The sequence below is a fragment of the Chiloscyllium plagiosum genome, unplaced genomic scaffold (assembly GCF_037043375.1).
Source record: "Chiloscyllium plagiosum isolate Xiang-an unplaced genomic scaffold, Cpla_swu_hap1 HiC_scaffold_24, whole genome shotgun sequence".
Classification (NCBI taxonomy): Eukaryota; Metazoa; Chordata; class Chondrichthyes; order Orectolobiformes; family Hemiscylliidae; genus Chiloscyllium; species Chiloscyllium plagiosum.
In genome coordinates, this window is record NW_028270162.1 from 46287618 (window position 1) to 46315369 (window position 27752).

At 44.6% G+C, this 27752-nt stretch overlaps 1 protein-coding gene and 1 pseudogene across 2 annotated transcripts in view; one reads left to right on the top strand and one right to left on the bottom strand.

Moving 5' to 3' along the window:
• Positions 1-27752, bottom strand: part of hnf1a (HNF1 homeobox a) — a 208419-nt gene that overhangs the window by 23606 nt on the left and 157061 nt on the right. For both annotated transcript variants that reach the window (XM_043715931.2, XM_088000128.1), the window contains exon 8: positions 10553-10671. In XM_043715931.2, coding sequence (XP_043571866.1) covers positions 10553-10671 — 119 coding nt within the window. The remainder of the gene's footprint in view (positions 1-10552; positions 10672-27752) is intronic.
• LOC148145439 (uncharacterized) lies at positions 12037-15507 on the top strand (annotated as a pseudogene).

The following is a 27752-nucleotide window of genomic DNA, read 5'->3' on the forward strand; positions in this document are numbered from 1 at the left end:
TCACCTATTAAAACATAGGGATCCCACTAGTCCGGTAGTTCTAGTCCACCAATTCTGATGAAATATTTTAATCTTGGGCTTCTCAATCTGTGTCACTAAAGTACATCCATGTAATAGCAGTTTACATAAGATAGTATCCTTTCATTATTGGTCTCACACAACCCAATGCATGGTGCTGCATTACATCAGTTCATGAGATGCAGACAGTATTATTACACAAGGTATTGCAACAGGAAGTCAAACTAAACCATATAACCATAGTCACCCAAGATGTAAAACCATGTCACATCTGAGTTTTCAATCATTGCAAACACTGGTAGCTATCAAAAAGTAATAACTGATGGATGAAAATGGCCATTGGTTAATTCGTGCTGACAAGGTTGGAAAGAATTTCTTTGGCAATTTCCGGACTTTGAAATGCATTAAAATTTATGGTCACTCTTTCACTAACACTGAATGACCAAAGGAAATGCTCTCTCCCAGTGAAATCTGACCTTTGGTGGGACTGGTCACAAGGTGAGGAGACAAGTTTGGCTCGATGGAGGTGAAGGGTCGCTGGATGTCCAAATCTATTTTGTGGTAACTTCTCCAGAGGGAAGACCGGAGAGTGACAGGAAGTGGGTAACTTGGACTGCTGTCATTTCCAGCTGGCTAACCAGTTTGAGACTAGAAAAGGCCAATTTGAGGTTGAATGAGTGATGGGGAATTAAGTTGAGTGATCCAAAAAGCACAAAAGAATAACAGTTTGGAAATTATATTGTTATGTTTCTCTTGGGAAAGCTCACATCTAAATTTTCCCAGCAAATATGAAATGTGCACTTCAAGATTTTGAAGAAATGAAATTAAGACGAGTGTACAATGACAAGTGACCCTCAATGTAGGTTAAATTGTTCAAGCAATGTTTGTTCTAGTTATGGTAACTTGTGTATCTGTTATCTTTGCCAGAACATGAAATAGAATATAGGCTTTTTTGAAACAATTTGCTGCTACAAATCCTCCTTTGACTCCATTATGTCTGGGCCTTGTCTTATGATCAGTGGTAGAGGATAGACCATTGGTGAACTCTCTAATGAGAAGAGGCATTTCTCTTAGTTAACAAGATGACCTACTGAATCTGAGTCAGAATCCCTACAGTCTGGAAGCAGACCATTTGGCCCATCGAGTTTACACTGACCCTTCAAAGAGCATTCCACCCACCCACCTACCGTACCCCTGTAACCCTGCATATCTCTGGCTAATCCACCTAGCCTATACATCCTTGGACACTATGGGCAATTTAGTACAATGAAGCCAAGTAATCTGCATGATAGAGATAGAACTTACACTATTAGTCAGACATAATTACTAAGGATTCTCTGGAGCTATACAGAATATATCCACACCCTTGGAATGCTAATGGAGTGGTCCCCATCTCCACCCAAAAATTGTATGATATGAATGCAACTTAAATATTAACTCCTTCAGAACCAATAACTTACGCCACAATTTACTATTATGATAATCTCAAATATCAAGGGGCACAGGAAACAATGAGGAAATTAGGAATGAAAAAGGAAGACGGCCAAATATTTTCATACAGAGTCTACCAAAGATACACCGTGTTTCTAGGGCCTTAGGTAACATCAACACACAACTGGATGTATCGTTGGAGAGACAGATGTGAAAGCAGATGGATGGGATTAATCTCTGAAAATAGATCTCTCAAAACAACACTAGGAAACAATGGGTGGAATTTTCTGTCCTCTTGTCATGCATTTGGGCCTGATGCAACCTAAATATTGTGATGTAAGGTGTAATTCATGTATATTTTAACACCACTTAGAATTTGGATTTTGAACTAGTGGCATGTGTGTTTTGGTCTGTGTGTAGAAGGGATTTAATAATTAATTTGATAGAGTTCTGAAGCGTTTTATTCCCCCAAATACTGTATGACAAAGGGAGTTCTTGCAGTGATAATGGGAATTTGTTTACAATGAGAAAGCTTTATGAGCAAACAGAATAAACACTGATGAAGAACATTGAACTTTCATTTGGAAAGATCTGTAATTTTTTTTGGTTTGTGGTAACACACTCTGCTTGGAAAGCCTATTGATTTCAGTGCCCAGATGTCCTGGTGCAGATTAGATGTATAAAACAACTTCTGAAGGAAGGAGACAATTTAAACTAGGTTACATCAAAGTAAGGAGTTTAATTTTGAAAGTCCCAGACCAGAAGTGTTTGGGTAGAATCATGAAGGAATGATTTGAAGCTGAGAGTCTAAGCCTAATTCTGTGAATAGTAAAGGAAGAGGCTATCTGACTGTCAAAACTGGAATTAGAAGATACAGTTAAAATAAACCCTTTAAATGTGTGAAAAAGAAAATAATTTTCTCTGGTATTTCACTACTGTAACAGCTTGCTGTTGGGACTGAAATTTTTTACTGTTATTTCAAAATCTTTCAAATTGCATTATATGTAAATAGTTTGGTTTATCCTATTTTGTCATCATCTACTGGTTACCTCTATCAACCTAATTAGTTCCAACCTCAAAAGCTCTAATAGATTTATTAAATATTATTTCCCTTTTATAAATCCATGTTGGCTCTCCCCAGTCATATTATTTTCTAAGTGTCCTGTTATCTTGAACCTAATAAGAAAAATCAATATCTTTCCTACAACTGACATCAGGCTGGGTGGTCCAAGCATGCCAGTTTTTTTTAATCTCACACTTAAATAGCTGTGTCATATTTGTAACCTGTCAATCTAGACAACTGCTCGAGAATCTCGAAAGTTCTGGAAAATAAAAATCAATGCATTTACTGAGTCTCTTTTAAATGGTTGGAGGCAATTAGGGCAGACGTTTTGTCAACTTTTAGTCACATTAAATTCTCTTGTGCTAATTAATGGAACATTAATATCCTCAAGTTCTTCATTTTCACGTCTGTCCTTACTAGAACTCAGGTGATTTTTTTTTGGTTTGGGAAGTCATCTGACTGATTTGTACACCCATCCTATGATCTTCACCAGACTAAACTAATCATTATCCCACCTCTGTGCCAGCCCATCTCAGAAAGTGGGCAGGCAGGGGGTGGAATATCAAGTCCATTCTGCGAAATGAAGCATTGCAAAGGTCTCTGACACTTGGAGTTTGAATTTGCAATCACAGGAATGATGAGGGGAGCTGGGCAGGGTACGACCCAGGTCTACCACTCTCTCTCTCTTTTACTGGGAGGTCCCTGAGGTGGGATCTGAGGGGATGCGGGAGGTAGACTCAAGGACAAGAGGCCATCAAGGTGCCCTCTTCCTGTCAGGAGGCAAAGACTTTTGGGAGTGTGGAGTTGAGAAACTAGTAATCATCCAAGGACTGACACCTTCATTAGTCACCAGCAACAGGGAAGGAGCTTTGCTTTTAGGAGTCTGCAAACATTAACAACTGCAGTGATATCCTGAGCATCTAGGGGCACTGGTCCTCAGATTTCAAAAGTGTTGATGCTCTGTTTGAAGACCCTGTGCTTGGGTCTTGCTTTCTTCCAGTTGAATCTTGGAGCCATCATGGAAGGGATCCAGCTGAGGAGGTGGCAGTGACTGGTGTTGCTCCTGCTGATGCTGTGTGGAGGGCATGTCCTCCTTCAACCTAGTCAGGTGCAAGCTGGAGCTGCAGAAGATGCTCCTTTGTTGGGCTGGATTTTTGAATTTGTTCGCTGACCCTGTTTGAATGTAAAAGCTGGGTGCCCAATCCAACGGGTGGTCTTCCCACCAGCTACTTACCTGAGGGGCCCTGAAGGAATTAGTGTTGAGATTGTGTTGCTGGAAAAGCACAGCAGGTCAGGCAGCATCCGAGGAGCAGGAAAATCAACGTTACAGGCAAAAGCCCTTCATCGGGAAGGGTTCCGTCCTGAAACATCAATTTTTCCTGCTTCTCGGATGCTGCCTGACCTGTTGTGCTTTTCCAGCAACACAATCTCAACTATGATCTCCAGCATCTGCAGACCTCACTGTCTCCCTAAAGGAATTAGTCAGCCCACTGACTGCCAGGCCTCTTGAAAGCCTCAATGGCCATTCAGTTGCTTTATACCACTCTGCTGCTATTTTACCCATGATAGGGGGAGGTCTATGCCAAGCGGACAGACTGCCCCATACCTTTAGGGGTTTTGGTAGTGACCATACCTCTGAGCCAGGAGGTCCAAGTTCAAGTCCCACCTGCTCCAGAGTTGAGGAATAATATCTCTGAACTGGTTGGTTAGGATATTATCCCAGACATCCTCCACCACCCACCAAAGTCAGACTCCCCCTTTTACCTCTGGATTCAACTTCTCAAATGCAGCCCCCTCCCAGACTATCTCCCAGGCTGGTTCCCATGATATCTTTAGTCCTGCACCCCTCTTTGTCAGGATGGGCTGTAGATCCAGCACCCTTTCACCTGGTGCCCACCAATTGACTGGCATCACTCCCAATGTGGTACATCCTCCTGATGTAGGGTCAGATGCCTCACAATAAAGAAAAGGACAATGCTCCCATCTGTCAGCATGGTGGGTGGGCTTGTGAACTAATCTCTGTCCAGGTGGTCTAAGACTATTGTTTTGTTGGTTGGCGGCAGGAAAAGTGCGGCTGAAGATGAATTAAATTTCAAACAGGGTCATGAGCCTTCCAGGAATTTGGCAATCAACTTTGAGCAATGATTGAACTTTCTGGGAGAGGAAACGTTGTGAGCTGCAGTTCCTCAACAGCAATGGCTGGAGCTCCTCAATGAAACTAATCAAACCTGGTCTGAAGATGTGCATGTTAGGTGGACTGTAGCCTGGATTGCTCAGTAGGTAGCGCATCTGACTTTTAATCTGAGGGTCCAGGGTTCAAGTCCCTGTTTGGGTGCTGCTTTTTAATCCGAGTTCTCTGTACTGTATCTTAACAATCAATGTGTGATCTGTCTCTAGTGTGGCATGATTGTAGTGTCCTTGCCCCTAAACTGAAAGTCTCACCTGCTCCAGAGGTGTGTAATAACATCCCAGAACAGGTTGATTAGAAAAACAGGTTAAATATTATGGGTGGCACGGTGGCTCAGTGGTTAAAGCACCAGGGTCCCAGGTTTGATTCCAGCCTCAGGTGGTCTGTATGGAGTTTGCACATTCTCCCCGTGTCTCTGTGAGTTTCCTCCCACAGTCCAAAGATGCACAGGTCAGGTGAATTGGCCATGCTAAATTGCCCATAGTATTAGGTGCATTAGTCACAGGGAAATTGGTCTGGTTGGGTTACTCTTCAGAGGGTCAGTATGGACTTGTTGGGCCGAAGAGCCTGTTTCCACACTATAGGGAATCTAATCTAAATCTAATCTCGGTAAATTGCTCATAGTGTTCAAGGATGTGTAGGTTAGGTGCGTTAGTCATGGGGGAAAATGCAGAGTCATAAGGATAGCGTGTGGGTGGTTACGCTTCAGAGGATTGGTATGGACTTGCTGGGCCGAATGGCCTGTTTCCACACTGGTAAGTGCTCCACAGTAACCCTGGTGTACTACAGGCACAGCATGGAATCATGCAATGTTGGGAAAGAAGACATTCATGATTTTTACAAAGGCTTTTTTTTAATGATCTCAAAAGCTTCCACACCAGGCCCAGGGGACTTTTCACTGGATTTGCAATCCTTAGCTGCAGAAATCTGTCACAGAACAGGATAGAGTTGGGATCTGTCCTTTTTTGAGATTTTTCCATCTCACGGATTCTGGGATCTAGCCCCACTGAGTTGGGAGTACTCTGCCTATAGGTTCTATCCTAACAGATGACAAAGGAAATCTGTGTGCCCAGGACAAGTACAGACTAGTTACCCCTTCCACAGATCAGCCACTCCTAGGTGGGAACTGGTTCTCATACTTTTTTGAAAGCAATGAATTTGGCTATATTTTAATCAGTTAATAAGTCAGAGCCATGTGAAAGTGCAGTCGAACAAGAATCAAAGGTTCAAACAAAAGGCCACTGTTGGAATATTGCATGCAGTTCTGGTCTCCTTCCTATCGGAAAGATGTTGTGAAACCTGAAAGGGTTCAGAAAAGATTTACAAGGATGTTGCCAAGGTTGGAGGATTTGAGCTATAGGGAGAGGCTTAATAGGCTGGGGCTGTTTTCCCTGGAGCATCGGAGGCTGAGGGGTGACCTTATAGAGGTTTACAAAATTATGAGGGGCATGGGTAGGATAAATATGCAAAGTCTTGTCCCTGGGGTCGGGGAGTCCAGAACTAGAGGGCACAGGTTTAGGGTGAGAGGGGAAAGATATAAAAGAGACCTATGGGGCAACATTTCACTCAGACGGTGGTATGTGTATGGAATGAGCTGCCAGAGGAAGTAGTGAAGGCTAGTACAATTGCAACATTTAAGAGGCATTTGGATGGGTATATGAATAGGAAGGGTTTAGAGGGATATGGGCCGGGTGCTGGCAGGTGGAACTAGATTGGGTTGGGATACCTGGTCGGCATGGACCGAAGGGTCTGTTTCCATACTGTACATCTCTATGACTCTAAATGGGACTAGATTAATTTAGGATAGGTGGTCGGCATGGATGAGTTGGACAGAAAGGTCTGTTTCCATACAGCTCTATGGCTCCATAACTCCATTAGTATTAGCAGCTTGTAGTCACAACTAGATTGTGGTTATATAAATACTCAGTTGGCAATGTATTTGCAATGTCAGCTCCTATGAGAGACCTGGTTTGTCTTGACATGACCAAAAATGTTCATAATTTGTGATTTGTTTCTTTCTCTATGTGATATGGGAGGGATTACCAAGGCTTATCTGTACAAAGTCAGCATTCTTAAATGTTATGTGGTTTCATTTTAACTGTCAACATAATATGTAACCAGCGTCTTTCCTGTGGGTGCAGTCTCACAGGCAACCTGATGTTAACCTCCGTCTCACCAGACGTACAGGAATCAGCTCGAATATATTAAAGGAAATTCTCCATAAAGTGAATACCCCAATCATGTATGTTTCATTTAACTGGCTTTGACTGAATAATCAAAGGAAGTATCAGGCAATTGTATTGACACTCAGGCTCAGTGATGATATGTTGCTACATCCTGTAACCATAGAAATTAATGTTCATGTGTCAGCTTTACTGAATCATCATGGGAGCTGAAATTAACTCAAAACAAATGGATTAATAAATGAAGCTCAATTGTTTCATTGTAGCTGCTCTGCGTATAATTAGTAAACTGGCTCTCATTATTAAAGCCTGCAAAAGCAAAGGGTGTTCAGAGATAGGATGTAGCATTTCATTTAATTCTTCATGCTGATATTATTATCCGAAGTCCTTTAAATTCTTTTGGATCCACAAACCAGGGTGTTGCACAATTGATCCCACCTTATCCTCAGGATATTGTAACTAACATGAGTTCACACAATGGGTTCACGTGTGAGAGATTTTATACTGAATTGGTGCAGAATTGGAGGTTTTAGACTTGACAGCCAGTTACGCCTAAAGTCAGTGATGTCATCAAGATGGCAGTGGAGTAGGGGTCCTGAGCCAAGAGTTGTTCGCTCTAACTGCTTTTCTTTCTTGTTTCTTTCTTCTTTTTCTTTCTTTTTTCTTTTGTTTCTTTTTCCCTTTTCCTTTATTTACCTCTTGTCCTGAGGCTTGGACAGTGAGAGATCCCAGTGCGAACGCTATGGGCAGCGGTGAGTGGACCCAAGTGAGCCCTTGCTTACTTTATCGAGGCGAGCACGGGAACTGGTAACGGAATCGACGGCTGTGACATTGGCAGAGGCGCGGTAAACCCAGTGACGAATGAAAATGGCAGCTGAGGATCGGTGACTTTGTCGTTGGTCGGGTCCGGCGCTGACGGTGGCGGGAGGGCATCACAACAACATCCACAAGACGGGTCTGATGGTGAGAGACTCGACTTTGCCGTTGGTGGGTCTGGCGTAGGCGGAGACGGTGAGGAAGCGGTGGTGGAGGAGAATCGGCCCAGCAGGCAAAGGTGACACCTGAAGAGTGGTAACTTCAATGTTGGTTGTGCCCGGTGTAGACGGCAGTGAGGTGGTGGAGGGAGGATGGCAGCATAGATGTTATTGATGATAAGCTGCTCGGGACTGAAGGACTCTAAGCTATCTCTTACTATTGTTTTTTCTTATTCTTAAATTATTCAAAATGGCACCAGATCATGACAACATTGGAAAAGCTTTTCATTATATTTTACAGTTTTTCTCACATAGAATACATGTGACAGTACACTCATTCACATTCACGTTCAGCTTCGGCTGAGGAAGACTTGAGTGATACGATGTCAGTGCCCTTGAGCTACAGAATCTACCTGGAGCCCTGCAAGTCTAGCAGGAAACCTGGTTAAGTGAATGGTCAAGCAAAAGCACAATTGGGTTGGGGTGGCCCTTTCCCATGCCCAACTCAGGGTTCAATATCCTGCCAGAACTCAATCTGGACACAGACAAAGAACGGGCACTTGCCTGAAGAACTCAAGTGCTCATGGGGCTGGATTGCATGTCCTCTCCACGATTGACAGATAAAATCCACTGGGGAAAGGAACCGTGAAGAGGTTCCAGAGGAGAGCTTGCAGTCTGACCCTCCTGTCCTCTCTTGGGAGTGCAAAATGTCACTACAGGCCACAATCTGCACCCTCCAACAACCCAGCTGTGATCAGCAACTCCCCAGAGACTGTATGTTTGTGAAAATTCTACGTCAAAAATAACATGTTAGAAAGATGCCACTTCCCTTTTTGCAGATACAAAGCAGGCAATGTTGACTTTTCAGCAACAACACGTATTTACACCTATCAGCTATTAAAGTGTCCCAATGGAGAGTGATCGGGCAGACATATTGCACAGAAGCTTCTTTAAGGCTTGAGAGTCTCCCCTGCTGGCTGGAAAGAAGAGGGAGGGTGTGAGAGACACTATCACTTCCAGAGAGCGCTCAGTAGACCACATTCAGGATGAGGAAACAGGTCAGGGGAAGCAGCGTGCTCTCCTACCCCTTCCTCATGCTCCAATCCTCAATCAAGCGCTCAGTGCCTTTGTTTGAGGGAACATCTCCCCATAAGGTGGAAACAAACATACACACTTTCACCTGCTGACCAATAACAGGCTCCCTTGCAGCTTGGTCAGTGGCAGAGAGCTGAGATCCTTAAGGAGTCCTTTAATGGCCCTCTCAAAGGCCTCAATTGGCAGTGGGATTCCCACTCAGAACCAGATTGCTGGGGGGGTGTGGAAGGTGAGAGGATGACCGGATTTGGGTAGGCCACCACCTGACTAATTCAGAGACTCTTCCTCCAAGCTCACCACCTCTGGGAGCAGACGACTGACACTTGAACAAAGGAGAAGTCAATCAGATAGACCAAAGGCCTACTCTTCAAGGAGGGCCTGAAGGGAGGAAATGAAGATGGCTCGGTGGGTAGAGTTCCAGAGAAGCCAACCCTCCAGGATTGTCCGGAGATCCCTCGAATGTGGGTCACCAGACAGAGAATCTATTGACCATTCAATTTTTAAAAAAATGTTTTATTTGCTTTATTTGAACTTTGCATTTACTTGTGAAAATACTGTGAATGGGAATTAAGTGTTTGTTTGATTGGGTTGGGCAGATTGAAGTGGAAGGTGTCTGATGTAGGAATATGTGCAAAAGCATTCAGCAATCCTTACTATTTAATGAGGAGGAACGTAAAAAGGCAAAGTCATCAATTCCTTTAAATACAGAGCCTGATATCTGAATGGATGAAATTGCAGGATGCTGTATCTCCCTGAGGCAGTCAGCACACTTGTTCCCCACTTGGCATCAGGTTTATGCGAGCATTAAACCTTGTGCAAATTGATGGGGACACTGTCTGAAGCCTGCTCTCATGGAGATTTTTGACTTGAACTCATTCGTCACTCACTGAATCTGTTTTATTCCCTGATATTTTTATTTTGTTATTGTTTAGTGCTGACAGAGGGACTTTCCCCTGGGAAATCTGCCTGCAATTCCATAAAACTTATCGGCATTGTCTAGTTTGTAGTAGATGAGCAGAACCCTTGCAGTACAATCTTTCTTTCACTAGGAGTATATGCAGGTTATCACTTGAAGTGCACTTTTCAATCTGTTTAGCAGAGCTTCACAGTGAACATACTGTACACAATTCATGGGAGGGAAGAGGGCACAGAATGCCCACTTGAGACTCTGTTATTTAAATGACCACACAGTAAGTCCTGTATTGGTGGTCTTTTATTTAACAATAAATCTTGAGTTAATTATTCCTTCTGAATTCACTGGTCAGTAGCTGACCTGCATTGTTAAGAAGCTACAATGGATAATAGGTGTTTCTGGGATGAAAGCAGAAAATGCTGAAAACACTCAGCAGCTCTGGCAGTATCTGAGGAGAGAGAACCAGAGTTACATTACAGGTCAATGGATGCCTTTCTCTATTTTTATTTTATTTTCAGAATCTGCAGCGTTCTGCTTTTGTGCTTTGACATTTTCTAGCTAACTTCCAGTCGTTGTTTTGCCCTTTTTTGAGTGCAGGAACATAGCAGCACTCGAAAGCTAAGTTGTTTTTCCCTCCCAGAGGAGTCAGTATACATTACTAGAAAGATGCTTGACAACACTGATTACCTGCTTCGCCATGGGGAGACTGGTGAGGCTGCTGAGATTGCTGGCATCCGTGAAGACCATAGTCTGGGGGAAGAGACTGGTGTGGTACTGTGGGAGTTCTGGCTTGTGGCTGTATACAGCTGTATTTAAAGGAAATAAAAATTAATTTTAATATTCTCCCCCGTTTACACACCTCTCTCTTGCACTTTACTGTTTCTATATTCCCATGTTGAAGACACCAACCATCCATAGGTTGGCCCTGGAATTTAGATACCTGGAAGGTTACTCTCCTTGGAGAGAATATGGCATTCAAAGGAATTGGGAAGATTGGGGGGCAGAGGAGAAACTGAAAATGTGTTGCTGGAAAAGCGCAGCAGGTCAGGCAGCATCCAGGGAACAGGAGAATCGACGTTTCGGGCATAAGCCCTTCAACCTCCTGGGCAGAGGAGAAGGACTGGAGGTGGGTGAACAGGTGATGGAAGCTCCCACAATATGCCTCATCAGAGCTGACAGTGTGAAAAGTGCAGACATCAAGGAATTGCTGCCAATTTGTAAGAAGGAAAGGCAGGCCAGGCCCTAGAGGACCCAAAGGATCTCACTGTGTATCTTCATAAGAGTGAGCCCTGAGAAAATAACTGCTGGGTGGGGATGAAACAGCAATGAAGTTCCCTCATGTTACTTGGAAAATTTGAGTATTTATGACCTCTTTTTTTTCAGGGTCTGTGCCCCTTAACCTAATGGTGGGCTTGGAGATGAGATGGACAGGGGGAGGGGAATACTCCTAGGAACTAGGCCCCGCTCTCCCCACTGTAATTTTCAGCTTCAAACCCAGAGGGAGCATGAGGAGTGACAGAGGGAAATGGAGGGAGATGAGGGATGCAGTTATGGACACGAGGGGAGAGGAAGCGGGAATTGCGGCAAAGCAGGGGAGGGAGCAAGTGCAGGCGGGAGAGATCGGGGGATTAGGAGGGGGAAGGGTGCTGTCGAAGGAGGAGGAATGTGGGATGGAGCAGGAGAGAAGGGAAGAAATCTGAGGTGGTCTTTCAGTTTGAATTTTCCCTGACTGCAGAGGAGAACTCAGTCTGCTGTAGCAAAGGCAGATGTGCTGGTCTTAAAGAGCAATATCAGCAGAACTTCATCAGTGGAGAGTCTTTGCATAACTCTCCTTCTGTCCATATTATCTAACATGTGTTGCTGCAGGAAATACATAGCCAGCAAGTTGTCAGCTTAGCAGTTAGATTAAAACAAAACCAAGCCATCAGCGGCACATCTTGAAGGTGACTCTCTTGTGGTTTTATGTGCAGTTAGTCCCTATTTGTAACAAGCAAGGGACAATTAACAGTAAATTATTGTTTCAATGCAGCTATATTAGTCTCCAAAGTGTGTTTAAAACCTCCCTTGGGTTCTGTATCGAAATCACTTTGAAAATCTGCAGGGGGCCTGACAGTTATCACCAGCGAATGTACAAATTGCTTTCCCACAACTTCCCATCAATGTTGGAGACCATGAAAGAAAAGATTGGTGTCGGCACAGAAAATAAGCTGATGCAGACAAAAATACTCGCTCTTCTTCCACCATACACCAAATGGCACTCTGGGACAAAGGGGACTCTTTATATCCGAGTGTCTCACGGTTCATCGTATACTGTCCAGCTATTGAGTTTTCGACCACAGGGAATGGGAGGGGCTGAAAATGGCTGCACAATATGTTGGATGTGTCTGTGTGAAGCTTCTCTTTTAGCAGGCATGCTGGATAGGTTGGGTCCCTGGTAAAAGCTGAATGTGCCGGTTACTAATACTGTGCAAGAATCAACAATCGATTTCAATTTATTCAGGTCTGCTCGGGATGTGGGAAATATTGCACATCCCCGGCTGCTCTGAGGGCATTCCAGGTTATTGGATAGACTCAGCCAAGACTACTTAGATGATATTTACATTTTTAATTTAATTTCATAAACATTGTCCTGGGGGAGGTCATACTCACCAGTGCAATGCTGCTCACACACAGTACCAGAGTACAGATCCCACTATCTATGGACTAGCATTAGCAACGCAACAGGGTGGCACGGTGGCTCAGTGGTTAGCACTGCTGCCTCACAGCACCAGGGATTGGCTTCGGTTCCACCTTCAGGCAACTGTCTGTGTGGAGTTTGCACATTCTTCCCAGTGTTTGCCCTGGTTTCCTCCCATGGTCCAAAGATGTGCAGGGTGGGTGGATTTGGCCATACTAAATAGCCATAAGTTTCCAGGGATACGTAGGCTACATGGGTTAGCCATGGGAAATGCAGGGTTATGGGGATAGGGTAGGATATCCTTCAGAGGGTCAGTGTAGACTCGGTGGGCTGAATGGCCTGCTTTCACACTGTAGGGATTCTATGAACACAAGAAAGAATAACTAGAGGAGACCATTTGACCCTTGAAGTCTGTTCCCCCATTCAGCTCCGACTTCCTGTCCTATTCCCATATCTCTTCATTCTCTAAGCACTTAAAGATCTAATCAAACTCTGTCTTGAATGTACTGTGAAACAAATGCTCTCTGACATACAGAATTTATTCACAACCCTTTTGAATGAAAATATTTCTCCTCCTCTTAGTCCAGAAGGCTGACATTTTAGAATCATAGAATCCCTACAGTGTGGAAACAGGCCATTTGGCCCAACAAATCCACACCGACCCTCCAAAAAGTAACCCACCCAGACCCATTCCACTACCCTATTACGCTACATTTACTCCTAACTAATGCATCTAACTTACACTTCCCTGAACTCTATGGACAATTTAGCATGGCCAATGCACATCTTTTGGACTGTGGGAGGAAACCCAAGCTCAAAGTTTGTGAGAAGATTTGTAGCTCGGGTGCTCGTTGCTGTGGTTCTGTTCGCCGAGCTGGAAGTTTTTGTTGTAAACGTTTTGTCCCCTGTCTAGGTGACATCCTCAGTGCTTGGGAGCCTCCTGTGAAGTGCTTCTTTGGTGTTTCCTCCGGCCTGTCCCTGCCGCTTCCGGTTGTCAGTTTCAGCTGTCCGCTGTAGTGGCCGGTATATTGGGTCCAGGTCGATGTGTTTGTTGATGGAGTTTGTGGATGAGTGCCATGCTTGTAGGAATTCCCAAGCAGATTTGGGGAGACTCCAAGTAGACAGACGCCCAAGGCTGGAATCGAACCCAGGTCCCTGGTGCTGTGCAGCAGCGATGCTAATCACTGAGCCACCTTGCCACCCCTTGAACCAACTGGCTGCCCCCTTAATAAGATATTGATGCTGAATGTGATGTTGATCTTCGAACTTGCCTCACCGACCCCATAATTTTACACTTTTAGACTAATAGAAAATCAACCAATCATTTACAGCATTAAATATTATAGTGGGACGCAATGGTCTAATGGTATTAGTGTTACACAATTAATCCAGAAACGCAGATAATATTCTGGGGACCTGGGTTCAAATCATGCCATGGCAGATAGTGGAATTTGAATTCAATTGAAAAATAAATCTGGAATTAAGAATCTACTGACTGTGAAAGCATTGTCAGGAAAAAGAAACCTATCTGGTTCACTAATGTGGAAATCTGCCATCCTCACTTGGTATGTGGTTGACTCTCAATAGCCCTCTGAAATGGCCTAGCATGCCACTATGTTCAAAGGAAGCTATAGATAGGCAATAAATGCTGGCCAGCCAGCAATGCCCACATCCCTCGAGAATAAAAAAAAGTCTTTCCTTTTGACTTCTTAATCATGCTTGTCTGCCTTCATTTATTCTTCAGGAATTTACACCTGTAAGTTCCCCTCCAAGCCACTCACCACCCTGACTAGGAAATATTCTGCCGTTCCTTCATAGTCATTGGGTCAAAATCCTGGAATTCCCTCCCGATTGGCATTGTGGGTCAACCAACAGCTAGTGGACTGCAGCAATTCAAGGAGGCAGCTGTCCACCACCTTCTCAAGGGCAAACAGGGACGGGCTACCAATGCTTGGCCAGTGATGTCCAAGTCCCACAAATGAGTTTTAAAACATGATGGACAGATAATGTGGCACAATTAAGTGTCCTTGTTGGGCCTCTGGGAACATTGCAATCATTTCTCATACAATGTCTTATTACCTGACCTAGAATTTAGGCCGACATCAAGATTTTGAATCAACTGAGAAAATAAGTAAGACCGACTTCCAAAAAATGAAACCAGATGGATCTAACACACCACACTTCTACAGATTACCCAATATTCACAAACCAGGAGCCCCCCTCAGACCCATAGTCTCACTACCTGGAAACACCAACTTACAGATTGGCCAAGGAGCTACACCAAAGACTAAAACACTTCGTAGAAGACTCACCCCACTCCATCCACTCCACCCAAGGATTTCTGAAGACCATCAAAGACACTAAGATAGAAGAGGATGAAGTAATGGTCTCCTTTGATGTAACAGCCCTGTTTACATCAATCAACATTAACCTGACCAAGGAAACACTGACTACACTATTAGAAGACCCAACAACACATACACCAATCACAACTAACTTCATCAACAAGGAGAATATCATCAAGCTAATGGGCCTATGCCTTACCACCCACTTCACCTTCAACAACAAAACTTACAGACAAACCAACGGAACACCCATGGGATCTCCGATGTCCGGGTTCTTAGCAGAGGCAGTAATGCAGAGACTCAAACAAGCCATTCTGACAACCATCCAACCAACACTTTGGGTCCGCTACGTAGATAACACCTTTATCATCACTAAATGAAACAAGTTAGAGGAAACCTTCAAGACCATCAATAATATCCTTACTGGCATAAAATTCACTAAAGAGGAGGAAAACAACAACAAACTGCCATTCCTAGATGTCACAGTAGAGTGAACAGCCAATGGGGAATTTCAAACCAGCGTCTACAGAAAAACAACACATACAGCCCAAATATTGAACTACAGAAGCAACCACCCCGGCACCCACAAAAGAAGCTGCATCAGAATATTATTTCAATGAGCCAAAACACACTGAAGCACAGAGGGACTACGCAGAGAAAAATCACCTATACTGTGTATTCAAAAAGAATGGGTACCCAATGAACACAGTCCGCCGATTTCTCAGCAACAAACAAGCAGATAAAACATGTCCAGAAACCCTAGCCACTCTCCCCTACATCAAAGACACCTCAGAAATGACTGCCAGACTACTCAGACCCCTTGGCATCATGGTAGCCCACAAACCCACCAACACACTGAAACAACAGCTAATGAACTCGATAGACCCTAATACAGACAATGAACAAAACTAACATCATTTACAAAATACTGTGCAAAGACTGTAACAAACACTACGTTGGACAAACAGGCAGAAAACTAGCCACCAGAATACATGAACATCAACTAGCCACAAAAAGACATGACCCTTTCTCGCTAGTACCCTCACATATGGAGGAGGAAGGACACCACTTCGACTGGGACAATACACCCATCCTAGGACAAGCCAAACAAAGACATGCAAGAGAATTCCTAGAAGCATGGCATTCCAACCGGAACTCCATCAACAAACACATCGAGTTAGACCCCATCTACCACCCCCTGAGAAAAGGAACAGGAAGTGACTCCACCACTGGAAATAATATCACCACAGGAAATGACATCATCAACCCAAAGAAACCCAAACATATAAATAGAAAGCAGGAATTTTCAGCATTGTTTTGCATGAGGTCCATTGAAGATGTTACCTAGTAAGGTAACGGAACGTCTGGAAATGAACCTTTCAGCTCAGTGAGCAAACCTACATCCAAAACCTCAACCTCAGCTACAAATCTTCTCAAAACTTGCTACGAGAAAATTCAGCCCAGAGAGGCTGCAAAGACCGTAATATCCAAAGGGCTACAGACAGAGTGAGTGAGTGAGAGCAAATAAACAGCAGATGAAATTTAGTGCGGGGATATGTGAGATTATTCACTTTGGTAGGAAGCAGTTGGTCTGATGAAACATTAACCCTGTCGATTTCCACAGGCACTGTCTGGCCTGCTCAGCATTTTCTGTTTCTAACTATAGATCTCAGTATTTGACAGAAGGATTAGTAGGCACTTGAAGAGAAACCTTTTCAACCAGTGGGTGAAATGCTTTGGAACTCACTCGACATGAAAGTGTAGGGGAGGCTGAAATCTTCATTGCATTGAAAAAAAACTTCCACACACACTGTAACATGCAGAGATGTGGACCAAGAGCTGCAAACTGGGATTATGCAGGATAGGTTACTTTGAGTAACACAGACAATCATGTGTCAGCTATGTTTCCATGGACTGCTGTTTCAGAGAGCTTGCAGAAAGATGATAGGTTGATTGGCCTCCTTCCATGCACTAGAAGTCTATGATAGGATTAGCAGTAACACATATTTATTTGAGAAGAATCAGACTCTTGTTTTTGTGTAACATGTGGTGGTATAGATCATAACTTTGGGGCCTCCTAAAGTCTGTGGTCAATGTTTTTCAAGGTCAGAGGAGTTTGACACTGTTTCTTCATCACTTTCGGTGTTGTCTGCAAACAGCTGGAACTCCTTGAACCTTTGTTTGAACTCCAGTCACCCTTTTTCTAGTTATGAACCGAGCAATAGATGTTTTTATTTTTTTTATTTCAAAAATATACTTTATTCATAAAATAATTTGATGGTCTGTACAGTTGGTCATGCCATACATATGTAAACATGTACATACAGAGATCAGAATTTATCATTTTTGTACAGGTCTGTACATTTTTCAATCATATGCCCATATAATTAGCTGAGGTGTCAGTGGAGCCCAAATGACTGCATGGGCCCCCTGTTCTTCGTTAGGCAGGCAGGCTTTACACGGTGGTCTTTCCCCACCGCGCCTTGGCGGCAGCTGCCCCAAGCTTCAGCGCGTCCCTCAACACGTAGTCCTGGACCTTGGAATGTGCCAGTCTGCAACACTCAGTCGGGGTCAACTCCTTCAGCTGGAAGATCAGCAGGTTTCAGACCACCCAGAGAGCGCCCTTCACCGAGTTGATGATCCTCCAGGCACAGTTGATGTTCGTCTCGGTGTGCGTCCCGGGGAACAGGCCGTAGAGCACAGAGTCTCGCGTCACGGCGCTGCTCGGGACGAACCTCGACAAACACCACTGCATCCCTCTCCAGACTTCCTCTGCATAGGCACATTCCAGAAGGAGGTGTGTGACAGTCTCGTCCCCCCCGCAGCCGCTTCAAGGGCAGCGTGCGGTGCGGCTGAGAGTCTGGGCATGCATAAAGGATCTCACAGGCAGAGCCCTTCTCACCACCAGCCAAGCCATGTCTTGGTGCTTGTTGGAAAGTTCTGGCGATGAGGCATTCTGCCAAATGGCTTTGACAGTCTGCTCAGGGAATCGCTCGATAGGATCCGCCCTCTCCTTTTCCTGAAGGGTCTCAAGGACACTAAGTGCTGACCACTTCCTGACGGACTTGTGGTCAAAGGTGTTTTTCTTCATAAACTTCTCCACGAAGGACAGGTGATACGGAACGGTCCAACTCCTTGGAGCGTTCCGCGGCAGCGAGGCCAGGCCCATCCTTCGCAACACCGGGGACAGGTAGAACCTCAGTACGTAGTGACACTTGGTGTTTGCGTACCGGGGATCCACACACAGCTTGATGCAGCCACACACAAAGGTGGCCATCAGGGTGAGGGTGGCATTGGGCGTATTTTTTCCCCCGTTGCCCAGATCTTTGTACAGCGAGTCCCTTCGGACCCGGGCCATCTTTGACCTCCATATAAACTAGAAGATGGCCCGGGTGACTGCAGCGGCACAGGTTCTGGGAATAGGCCAGACCTGTGCCACGTATAATAGCAATGACAGTGCCTCACATCTGATGACCAGGTTTTTTCCCGCAATGGAGAGCTACCGTAGCTTCCATCTGCCCAGTTTCTGCCTCACTTTACTGATACGCTCCTCCCAAGACTTGGCCCACGCCCCAGCCCCTCCGAACCAAATACCCAGCACCTTCAGGTGGTCGGTCCTGACGGTGAAGGGGATCGCAGATTGGTCGGTCCAGTTCCCGAAGAGCATGGCCTCGCTCTTGCCTCGGTTTACCTTGACCCCTGAGGCCCGTTCGAACTGGTCACATATGCACATGAGTCTGTGCACGGACAGCGGATCCGAGCAGAAAACGGCGACGTCATCCATGTACAGGGAGGCCTTAACCTGCAGGCCCCTGTTGCCAGGAATAGTCACCTCTCTCAGGCTCGCATCCTTCCTGATGGACTCAGCAAATGGCTGTATGCAGCACACAAACAAGGCAGGAGAGAGAGGGCAGCCCTGCCTGACTCCAGATCTGACTGGGAAGCTATCTGATTCCCACCCATTGATTGAGACTGCACTGACAATGTTGGTGTAGAGCAGTCTGATCCAATTGCAGATTCCCTCCCCAAAGCCCATTTTGGAGAGAACATCTCTCATATACCTGTGTGATATCCTGTCAAAGGCTTTCTCCTGGTCCAGGCTGATCAGGCAGGTGTCCAACCCTCTGTCCTGCACGTAGGCGATCGTATCCCTGAGGAGTCCGAGACTCTCAGCGATCTTCCTGCCCGGCACAGCACAGGTTTGGTCAGGGTGAATCACCGACCCCAGAGCAGATCTGACCCGGTTGGCGATTACCTTTGACAGAATTTTGTAATCCGCATTCAACAGTGAGATTGGTCTCCAATTTTTGAGTTCCTCCCTCTCCCCCTTCCGCTTGTAGATGAGGGTGATGATGCCTTTCCTCATGGATTCACTCACGGTACCTGCCCGAAGCATACTGACATACACCTCCAGCAGGTCCTGGCCAATCAAGTCCCACAGAGCGGAATAGAGCTCGACCAGTAAGCCGTCGCCTCCGGGAGTTTTATTCTTTTCGAAGGACTAGGGGGCCTTGGTCAGCTTGTCCAGAGATAGCGGCTGGTCCAGCCTCTCCCGTGTTCTGTCGTCTAAGACCTCCGTGATAGAGGACAGGAATGACTGGGAGGCCGCGCTGTCGGTCGGCTTCACATAATACAGACTGGCACAGAAGGATTTACTGATCCTCATGACATCAGCCTGAGATGACGTTATCGAGCCATCTTCTTCCTTCAGGCTGCTGAGCACGGAGCTCTCTTTGTGCACCTTCTGGAAGAAGAAACGTGAGGACGTCTCGTCCTGCTCCACCGAGCGGAACCTGGACCGGAAGATTATCTTGGAGGCCTCCGAGGCAAAGAGCGAGGCTTGCTGGCCCTTCACCTCCTTGAGGTCCTCCGTGACATCCACTCCATCGTCTGCAGCAGGAGCAGGTTCTGCATACTTTCCTGGAGCTGGGACAGTTTTCCCCGCCTCTCTCTCGCCTCCTGAACACCTTTGAGGATGAAGAACCTCTTGATGTTCCCTTTTATTGTTTCCCACCAGTTCGCTGGGGACTCAAAGAGGGGCTTCACGGTTCTCCAACCTGCGTAGTCCCTCTTGAGCTCCTCAATGTTTCCCGGGGTCAACAGCTTTGTGTTCAGCTTCCACGTTCCCTTACCAGCCCGCTGCCCGTCCTGTAGGTGACAGTCGGCCAGCAGGAGGCAGTGGTCAGAGAAGAACACCGGCTTGACGTCGGTGGATCTGACTGAGAGCGTTCGGGACACAAACAGGTAATCTATCCTTGAGCGGATAGACCCGTCTGCCCGTGACCAGGTGTATCTACGCTGCGCTCCGTCTGCAGGGGTGCTGAAGACGTCGTGCAGCTTGGCATCTTTTACCGTGTCCATCAGGGCTCTGGACATGGCGTCCAGTTTACTGTCCCCCCCCGCCGGATCGTCCATCTGCATCAATGAACTGAGCAATAGATCTCGGACCTCACCCTTCAATGCTCTCCCTGAAGCAATGTGGTCTCAAGGTTCCTGATGTACAACATCAGAGGAAGACATATTTCAGCGAGTGTTACATGTTTTTCCTTAAAATTTGTGGTTAAATTTAACCACGCTTTTTATTTCTGAGAGATGGACTAATTTCTGCAAAATCAAATGTAGGGTTTGTAAACTTTGTTTTTCTGTGAAGCACATTGCCTCGACTCTTATGAATAATGAGCTGTTAATCCTCACTGTTTAGATGAATTGATTAACAATGTGAAAGAGATAAGTGTGGCCCATTAATCTGCTAATAAAGCACCGATGTACAGATAACCAATCACACATTCAGGGATGAAATTACCTACCTTTTGCCAAATTATCATTCAACTAAATGATGTAGGTGAACAGAATTATATCTTTAGAGAGAAGACTAATCCCTTTAAAACAACATTGAGGCCAGCAAGTTTAACCTCAGCAGTGGAAAAGCTTTTAGGGATGATAATCTGAGACAAAATTAACAGTCGCTTGGAGAAGTATTGATTAATTAGGGAAAACCAGCATGGGTTTGCTCAAGGCAAATTGTATTTAATTTTTTTGATACCAGAGATGACTGATGAGAATAATTTGCATGCTGCGATGCATATGGACTTCAAGAAATTCTTAGATAAAGTCCCACATATAGACCAGCAATATTGAAGCCCACAGAACAAGAGAAAAGTGACAAGATGGCTAAGAAATTGGATGCGTGACAGGAAACAGAAAGCAGAAACGAACGGTTGTTTTTCAAACTGAAGAAAGAAACATTGTGGGGGTTCCCTAAAGTCTAAGTTAGGACCACTGCTTTTTTTTAACGTATATTCATTGCCAAGGCTTAAAACATACAAGGCAGAATTTCAAACTTTGTAAGTGACACAAACACTGGAGGCTGTGAACCATGAGGGGGATAGTGATAGGCTTCAAGCAGGTGGAATGAGTAGACAGGCAGCAGATAAGATGCAATGAAGAGAAGCAGAAGTCATATGTGTTGGCAGGATAAATGTGGAGTGGAGATACAATTCTAAAGAGGGTATAGGAATGGACAGACCTTATGGGGATATGTACACAAATCATTGAAGGTGGCTTGGCGGGCTGAGACATTTCCTTTTCAAAAGCTAGTTTAACATATCACTGGAGGCCTGGAGTACAAAAAAATTCAAGTTTGGATAAACTTTCATAAAACATCATTTTGGCCTCAGCTATGTTTGATTCTGAACACTGCTCAGGATGTGTAGCCTTTATGGAGAATTTGGAGAAAAAAGACTTATGAGACCGGTCCCATGTATGACGGACTTCTTCAGTCAGGGTTTGTTCTCATTTGAGAAGGAGAGATGTGATGGAAGTGCTCAGAAACTTGACAGGTCAAGACAGAGTGGATGGACAGAAACTGGATTTGTAATGCAATGGGGAAAGAGTGAGGGAATGAGACTGTTTGAGTTGGTTTTGCAAACAATTACATAGATATGATAGGCTGAATCTATGGTTCGACGTCATTGAGTCATTCAGAATGGAAACAGACCCTTTGTTCCAACCAGTCCATGTCGACCATAATTACAAACTAAACTAGTTCCATCTGCCTGCTCCTGGTCAATATTCCTCTAAACGTTTCCTATTCATGTACACATCCAAATACTTGTCCAACAATTTCAGATCATAACCACTGCCCCCATTTATTCAGACCAGTGATTGGTTTTGTTAATTTCAGCTCCTCTGGAACTAGGACACTGCAAATCTCTTCACTTGGTGTATAAATTGTTGTTCTCTTTCTAAAGTTGAGTCTTCTTGTGTTTCACCTCCAAACAGACCCCACCACCAGGGATATATTTCCCTCCCCACCCCTATCAGCATTCCAGAGAGACCAATCCCTCCGCGACTCCCTCGTCAGGTCCTCACCCCCCACCAACCCAACCTCCACTCCCAGCACCTTCCCCTGCAACCGCAAGAAGTGCAAAACTTGCACCCACACCTCCTCCCTCACCTCCCTCAAAGGCCCCAATGGATCCTTCCAAATCTGTCGCAAATTCACCTGCACCTCCACAGACATCATTTACTGCATCCGCTGCACCCGATGTGGCCTCCTCTACATTGGGGAGACAGGCCGCCTACTTGCAGAACGTTTCAGGGAACACCTCTGGGACACCCGCACCAACCAACCCAACCACCCCGTGGCCAAACACTTTAACTCCCCCTCCCACTCCGCCAAGGACATGCAGGTCCTTGGCCTCCTCCATCGCCAGACCCTGACCACACGACGCCTGGAGGAAGAGCACCTCATCTTCCACCTAGGAACCCTCCAACCACACGGGATGAATGTAGATTTCTCCAGCTTCCGCATTTCCCTTCCCCCCACCTTATCTCAGTCCCAACCCCCGGATTCAGCACCGCCTTCTTGACTTGCAATCTTCTTCCCAACCTCTCCGCCCCCACCCCCTCTCCAGCCTATCACCCTCACCTCCTTCCACCTATCCCAGCGCCCCTCCCCCAAATTCCCTCCCCCCCCCTACCCTTTATCTCAGCCCGCTTGGCACACCAGTCTCATTCCTGATGAAGGGCTTATGCCCGAAACGTCGATTCTCCTGCTCCTCGGATGCTGCCTGGCCTGCTGTGTTTTTCCAGCGCCACATTTTTCAACTCTTCTTTTGTTTCAGTCCTGTTGGTGAAAAGCTTTGACTCCACATCCCCTGTTATCAAGGCTTAAATTCAGTGCTTCCAAGCAATTAACACTTTACTCCCGCCCCTCCCAGACCAATTTAGGTCAGTTCTCTTATTTATTTTTGTCTGTTTGCAAAACTTGGCTGAGAATACAATACATGTAATTTTCTCTTTGAATACATTTTTAAGCCACAAACCTCCTCACAAAAGTTATGTAAAGTAATCACCTTTTAGTTACAGCCTGTCTCTCAATGGGACACTGGTGTGCAGAGAGCTACATTTGCATCTGCTCAAGTGGCAAACTGGAAATGAGGTCTTTAAGCGCAGAATCAAATCTGGCAATGGTCTGGCAACAATAGCCACAGAAAGAACTCTGTTAATAGCCTAATAGAGATATGTGTTGTGTTTTGCAATACAGGTAAATTGTGTGGCAGGATCAGCATGGCAATTTATAAACAGGACGAAAGGCATTTGTTCCTGTTTGTGGTTGAAGTGTTTAATATTGCAATGCCTCACACACCCAGCTGTGAGAAACAAAATAAACCTCCAAGTATGATCTGCTTTATTCCAGAGGAAAATACTTCACTGAAATAAGTGAGTGGAGACCAGGCAACTGGAACTGTTCAGAGAGTGTCAGATTAGGGACTATAATCTGGACCAACCATTGGTGGCTTGTGGTTGAAGTACAGTGATGCCAAGAATCGGACTTGGAGCTGAGGGAGTAAAGTGTTAATTGCTTGGAAGCACTGAATTTAAGCCTTGATAACAGGGGATGTGGAGTCAAAGCTTTTCACCAACAGGACTGAAACACAAAAAGAGAACTTTAGAAAGAGAACAACAATTTATACACCAAGTAAAGGAGTTTGCAGTGTCTTAGTTCCACAGGAGCTGAAATTAACAAAACCAATCGCCGGTCGGAATAAATGGGAGCAGTGGTTATGATGTGAAATTGTTGGACAAGTATTTGGATGTGTACATGAATAGGAAATGTTTAGAGGAATATTGGCCAGGAGCAGGCAGGTGGAACTAGTTTAGTTTGTAATTATGGGTCGACATGGACTGGTTGGAACAAAGGGTCTGTTTCCATGCTGAATGACTCAATGGCGTCGAACCATAGATTCAGCCTATCATATCTATGTAATTGTTTGCAAAACCAACTCAAACAGTCTCATTCCCTCACTCTTTCCCCATTGCATTACAAATCCAGTTTCTGTCCATCCACTCTGTCTTGACCTCCTCTGGATCAGGTAGGTCTTGAACCTCATAGTCCAGAGGTAGGAATTCTACCAGTGCACCAGAAGAGCCCATATTTATCCAAACTAAAACCACATACCAGCCCAACTTGCGATGGAGATATTTTCCAATCAGTGTGTTCAGAAATGTTATGACAAACCTCTGAGACAGGCCTCTTGCTCAGAGGTAGAGACACTACCACTGCACCACAAGAGCCAATCAAATGTATTCCACTCATAGTATATATATTTTCTAATCTACCTGTTCTGAACTTAGCGATGGTAGAGGGGAGATGAATATTAAGTCTTAATGGGAAGAGGCACTTGTATAATAAGATGCAGTTTATTTCTTAACAGCACAAGTTATATGGATTAGTTAGGTGCAATTACGAAATCACAGAAGCCAGAGATGACAAGTCTGGGTATCTCAGATCTTCGCCTCTTCCCCACCCCTAGAATCCTTTTGGACAGGAAGGAGAGTAGCTTCAAAGAGGAACCAGCCACTCACACCCCAACATCACGTCTCATGAATGGATGCCTCTAGCCCTGAAGTTTGTAGCAGGCCGGCAGCTACTGGGAGACGGGGCTGTAACTAATCAGACCTGGGGACAGTGTCAGTAGTTTCTAAATCTGGAAAGAGTAGACACTAAACATTAACTGCTTCAGAACCATTACCTTTTACAGTCGTAAGGAGTACTGTGTTTCAAATCCTTCTGTTTCAATTGACTGCGAAATGCACTGAACAATGTTTCTGGCAAAATCCATACAACTCCGATCCAGATCAGATAGAGGTATTCTCATAGAGCTAAGGTCAAAGTTCATCATACTTTAATACTGGAGTCTATTACAACCTGTCCTCTTCAGTCTGTATCAATGGGAAAGTAGGGTAAAATCAGAGGCAGAAGGAGTACTTGGAGTGGTGTGCCCAGATCCTGTCACCTTCCGGTCTTACCCAGAATTAAGTTCTGGGGCAGGAATGCGTAGAAATCACCCTGTCAACAACTAACATCTTTAGTCAACAATTAAGGTTGTCTTGAGGACCTCAGTCCTCTGCTGCTGGAAATAACCAGCTGGGAATGCCCAGGCTCCAATACATCTTCCTCTACCCTGTTTACCATGGCAACAGGAAACACATTATCCTTCTATTTCAATAGAAATGTTAATTCATTATCCTTAATTCACAACTTGTTTTCATTTGAGTCACTGATTATAACCCAATATCTGCAACAGTTTCATGGAACTTTGGGAGATTCAGTGTCTAAGCCCAACTTAATCAACCTCATGAGACAGTCCCTCCATTCCCGATGTCAACCTAGTGAATTGTCTCTGGACTGCCTCCAATGCCAGTGTATCTTGCCTTCAAAAAGGGGCTCAAAACTGTTTGCAATTTCCAGCTATGAACTGACTAGTGTCTTGGATAGTTTTAATAAAATTGCCCTACTTTTTTACTTGATTCACTTTGAATAAAATGCCATGTGACCCCCTTATTACGACTGAACTTGGATGCTAGCCTTTTGTGAGTCTTGTGGAAGGACAGCTAATTCCCAGTCTTCTATAGCCTTTTTAACAATCTCTCACATTTAAGTAATATTTAGTTCCTCTGTTTTTCCTACCAAAATACATAACCTCACATTTTCCTACAGTTGTTAGCTATTATCTTTATTCTGGCCTTCTGGGTCAGTTCAACTGTACATGTCTAACAAATCGCAATCATGTTTATTCATTAACGTGTTTTTTTCACTGATTATTTTTAGAAATTATTTGAGTTGGATTCACCTAACTTGATGTTTTAAAATTTGGAGGTACTTAAAATTTCACTGTTAACCACACAGTTTGTTTTGGCAGCACAGTGGCTCAGTGGTTAGCACTGCTGCTTCACAGTGCTAGGGACTCAGGTTCAATTCCAGCCTTGGGTGACTGTCTGTCTGTGTGGAGATTACACATTCTCCCAGTGTTTGCGTGGGTTTCCTCCCACAGTTGGGTGAGTTGACTGTTTGAAATTGTCCAGCGTGTTCAGGGTTGTGTTGATTAGGTCCATTAGTCAGGGGTAAATGTAGAGTAACAGGATAGGGGAATAGGTCTGGGTGGGTTACTCTTTGGAGGGTCAGTCTGGACTTGTTGGTCCAAATAGCCTGTTTTCACACTGTTGGGATTCTATGATTTGATGATATTCCATCTGCCAAGTTTTTGTTCACTTGCTTAACCTGTCTATGTCCCTGTGCCATCCTCACCTCTTGCCTTCCCACTTTTCTTTTGTCATTGCAAACCTGTCTATAGTACATTCACTTTCCTCATCCAAGTTATTAATGTATGTAGCAAATAATTGTGGCCACAGCACTGATCCCTGTGATACTCCACTAGTTACCATTCTGAAAATGCCCCCCTTATCCAACTCTTTGTGTTCTCTTAACCCATTCCTGATGAACGACTTATGCCCGAAACATTGACTCTCCTGCTCCTTGGATGCTGCCTGACCAACTGTGCTTTTCTAGCAACATACTCTTTGACTCTGATCTCCAGCATTTGCTGTCCTCACTTTCTCCCTGTTCTCTTAGTTAACCAATCCTCTATCCAGGCCACCCCTACATTATGAGTTCTCCTCTTAAGGAGTAGTCTAATGTGTGGTATCTGATCAAACGCCTTCTGAAAATCCAAATATATTACATCCACTACTCCCCCTTTATCTATGCTCCTCAAAGAATTCAAGTAAATTTGTCAGATCTCATTACACTTGAATAAGTAAAAAGAAACCATTTATTTCTATAGTCAAAATTGTAAATTCCCTAAGATAGATAATTGCCTTTCATCAATGGTATTGTTAATAAATTTGATACAGTAAAAGATTTTTAAAGCATTAAATCTTGGTGTTATTCTTTCAAAAGTTAACTGCAAGTTCAAATTCCTCTTTCAAAGTTATCATTGTCCTCTCCACAAAAATTGTAGCAGGTTCCATGGCATTTGTTTTGATGAAGTACAGGAAAGTTCTCAGTGTGATCCTGACCAGTATTTAGCCCTCAACTGACATTGCTAAAAGTAGCCATCCAAGACATTTATATCAGTACTGTTAGGGGGACCTTGCATTATGCAATATGGCTGCTGCATTTCTTAAATCACAACACTAACTACACACAGTTGTACTTCACATTTGGATTAAATTTAAATTAAATTAAAAATATCTGGAATGTAAAGCTCACCTAACAATGACCATATAACCACTGTCAATTGTTGTAAAATTCCATCTGGTTCATAAATTTCCTTGCTGAAAGAAGATTAATCATCCTTACCTGGTCTGGCTTATCTGTGACTTCAGAGACGAGGAGAAAGTGAGGACTGCAGGCCTAGAGAATCAGACATTCCTCAGACATTCCCGATGAAGGGCTTATGCCTGAAATGTTGACTCTCCTGTTCCTCAGATACTGCCTGGCCTGCTATGCTTTTCCAGCACCACCCTTATCTCTGACTTCAGCTCCACAGCAGTGCTTTTGATTCTTAACTGCACTTTG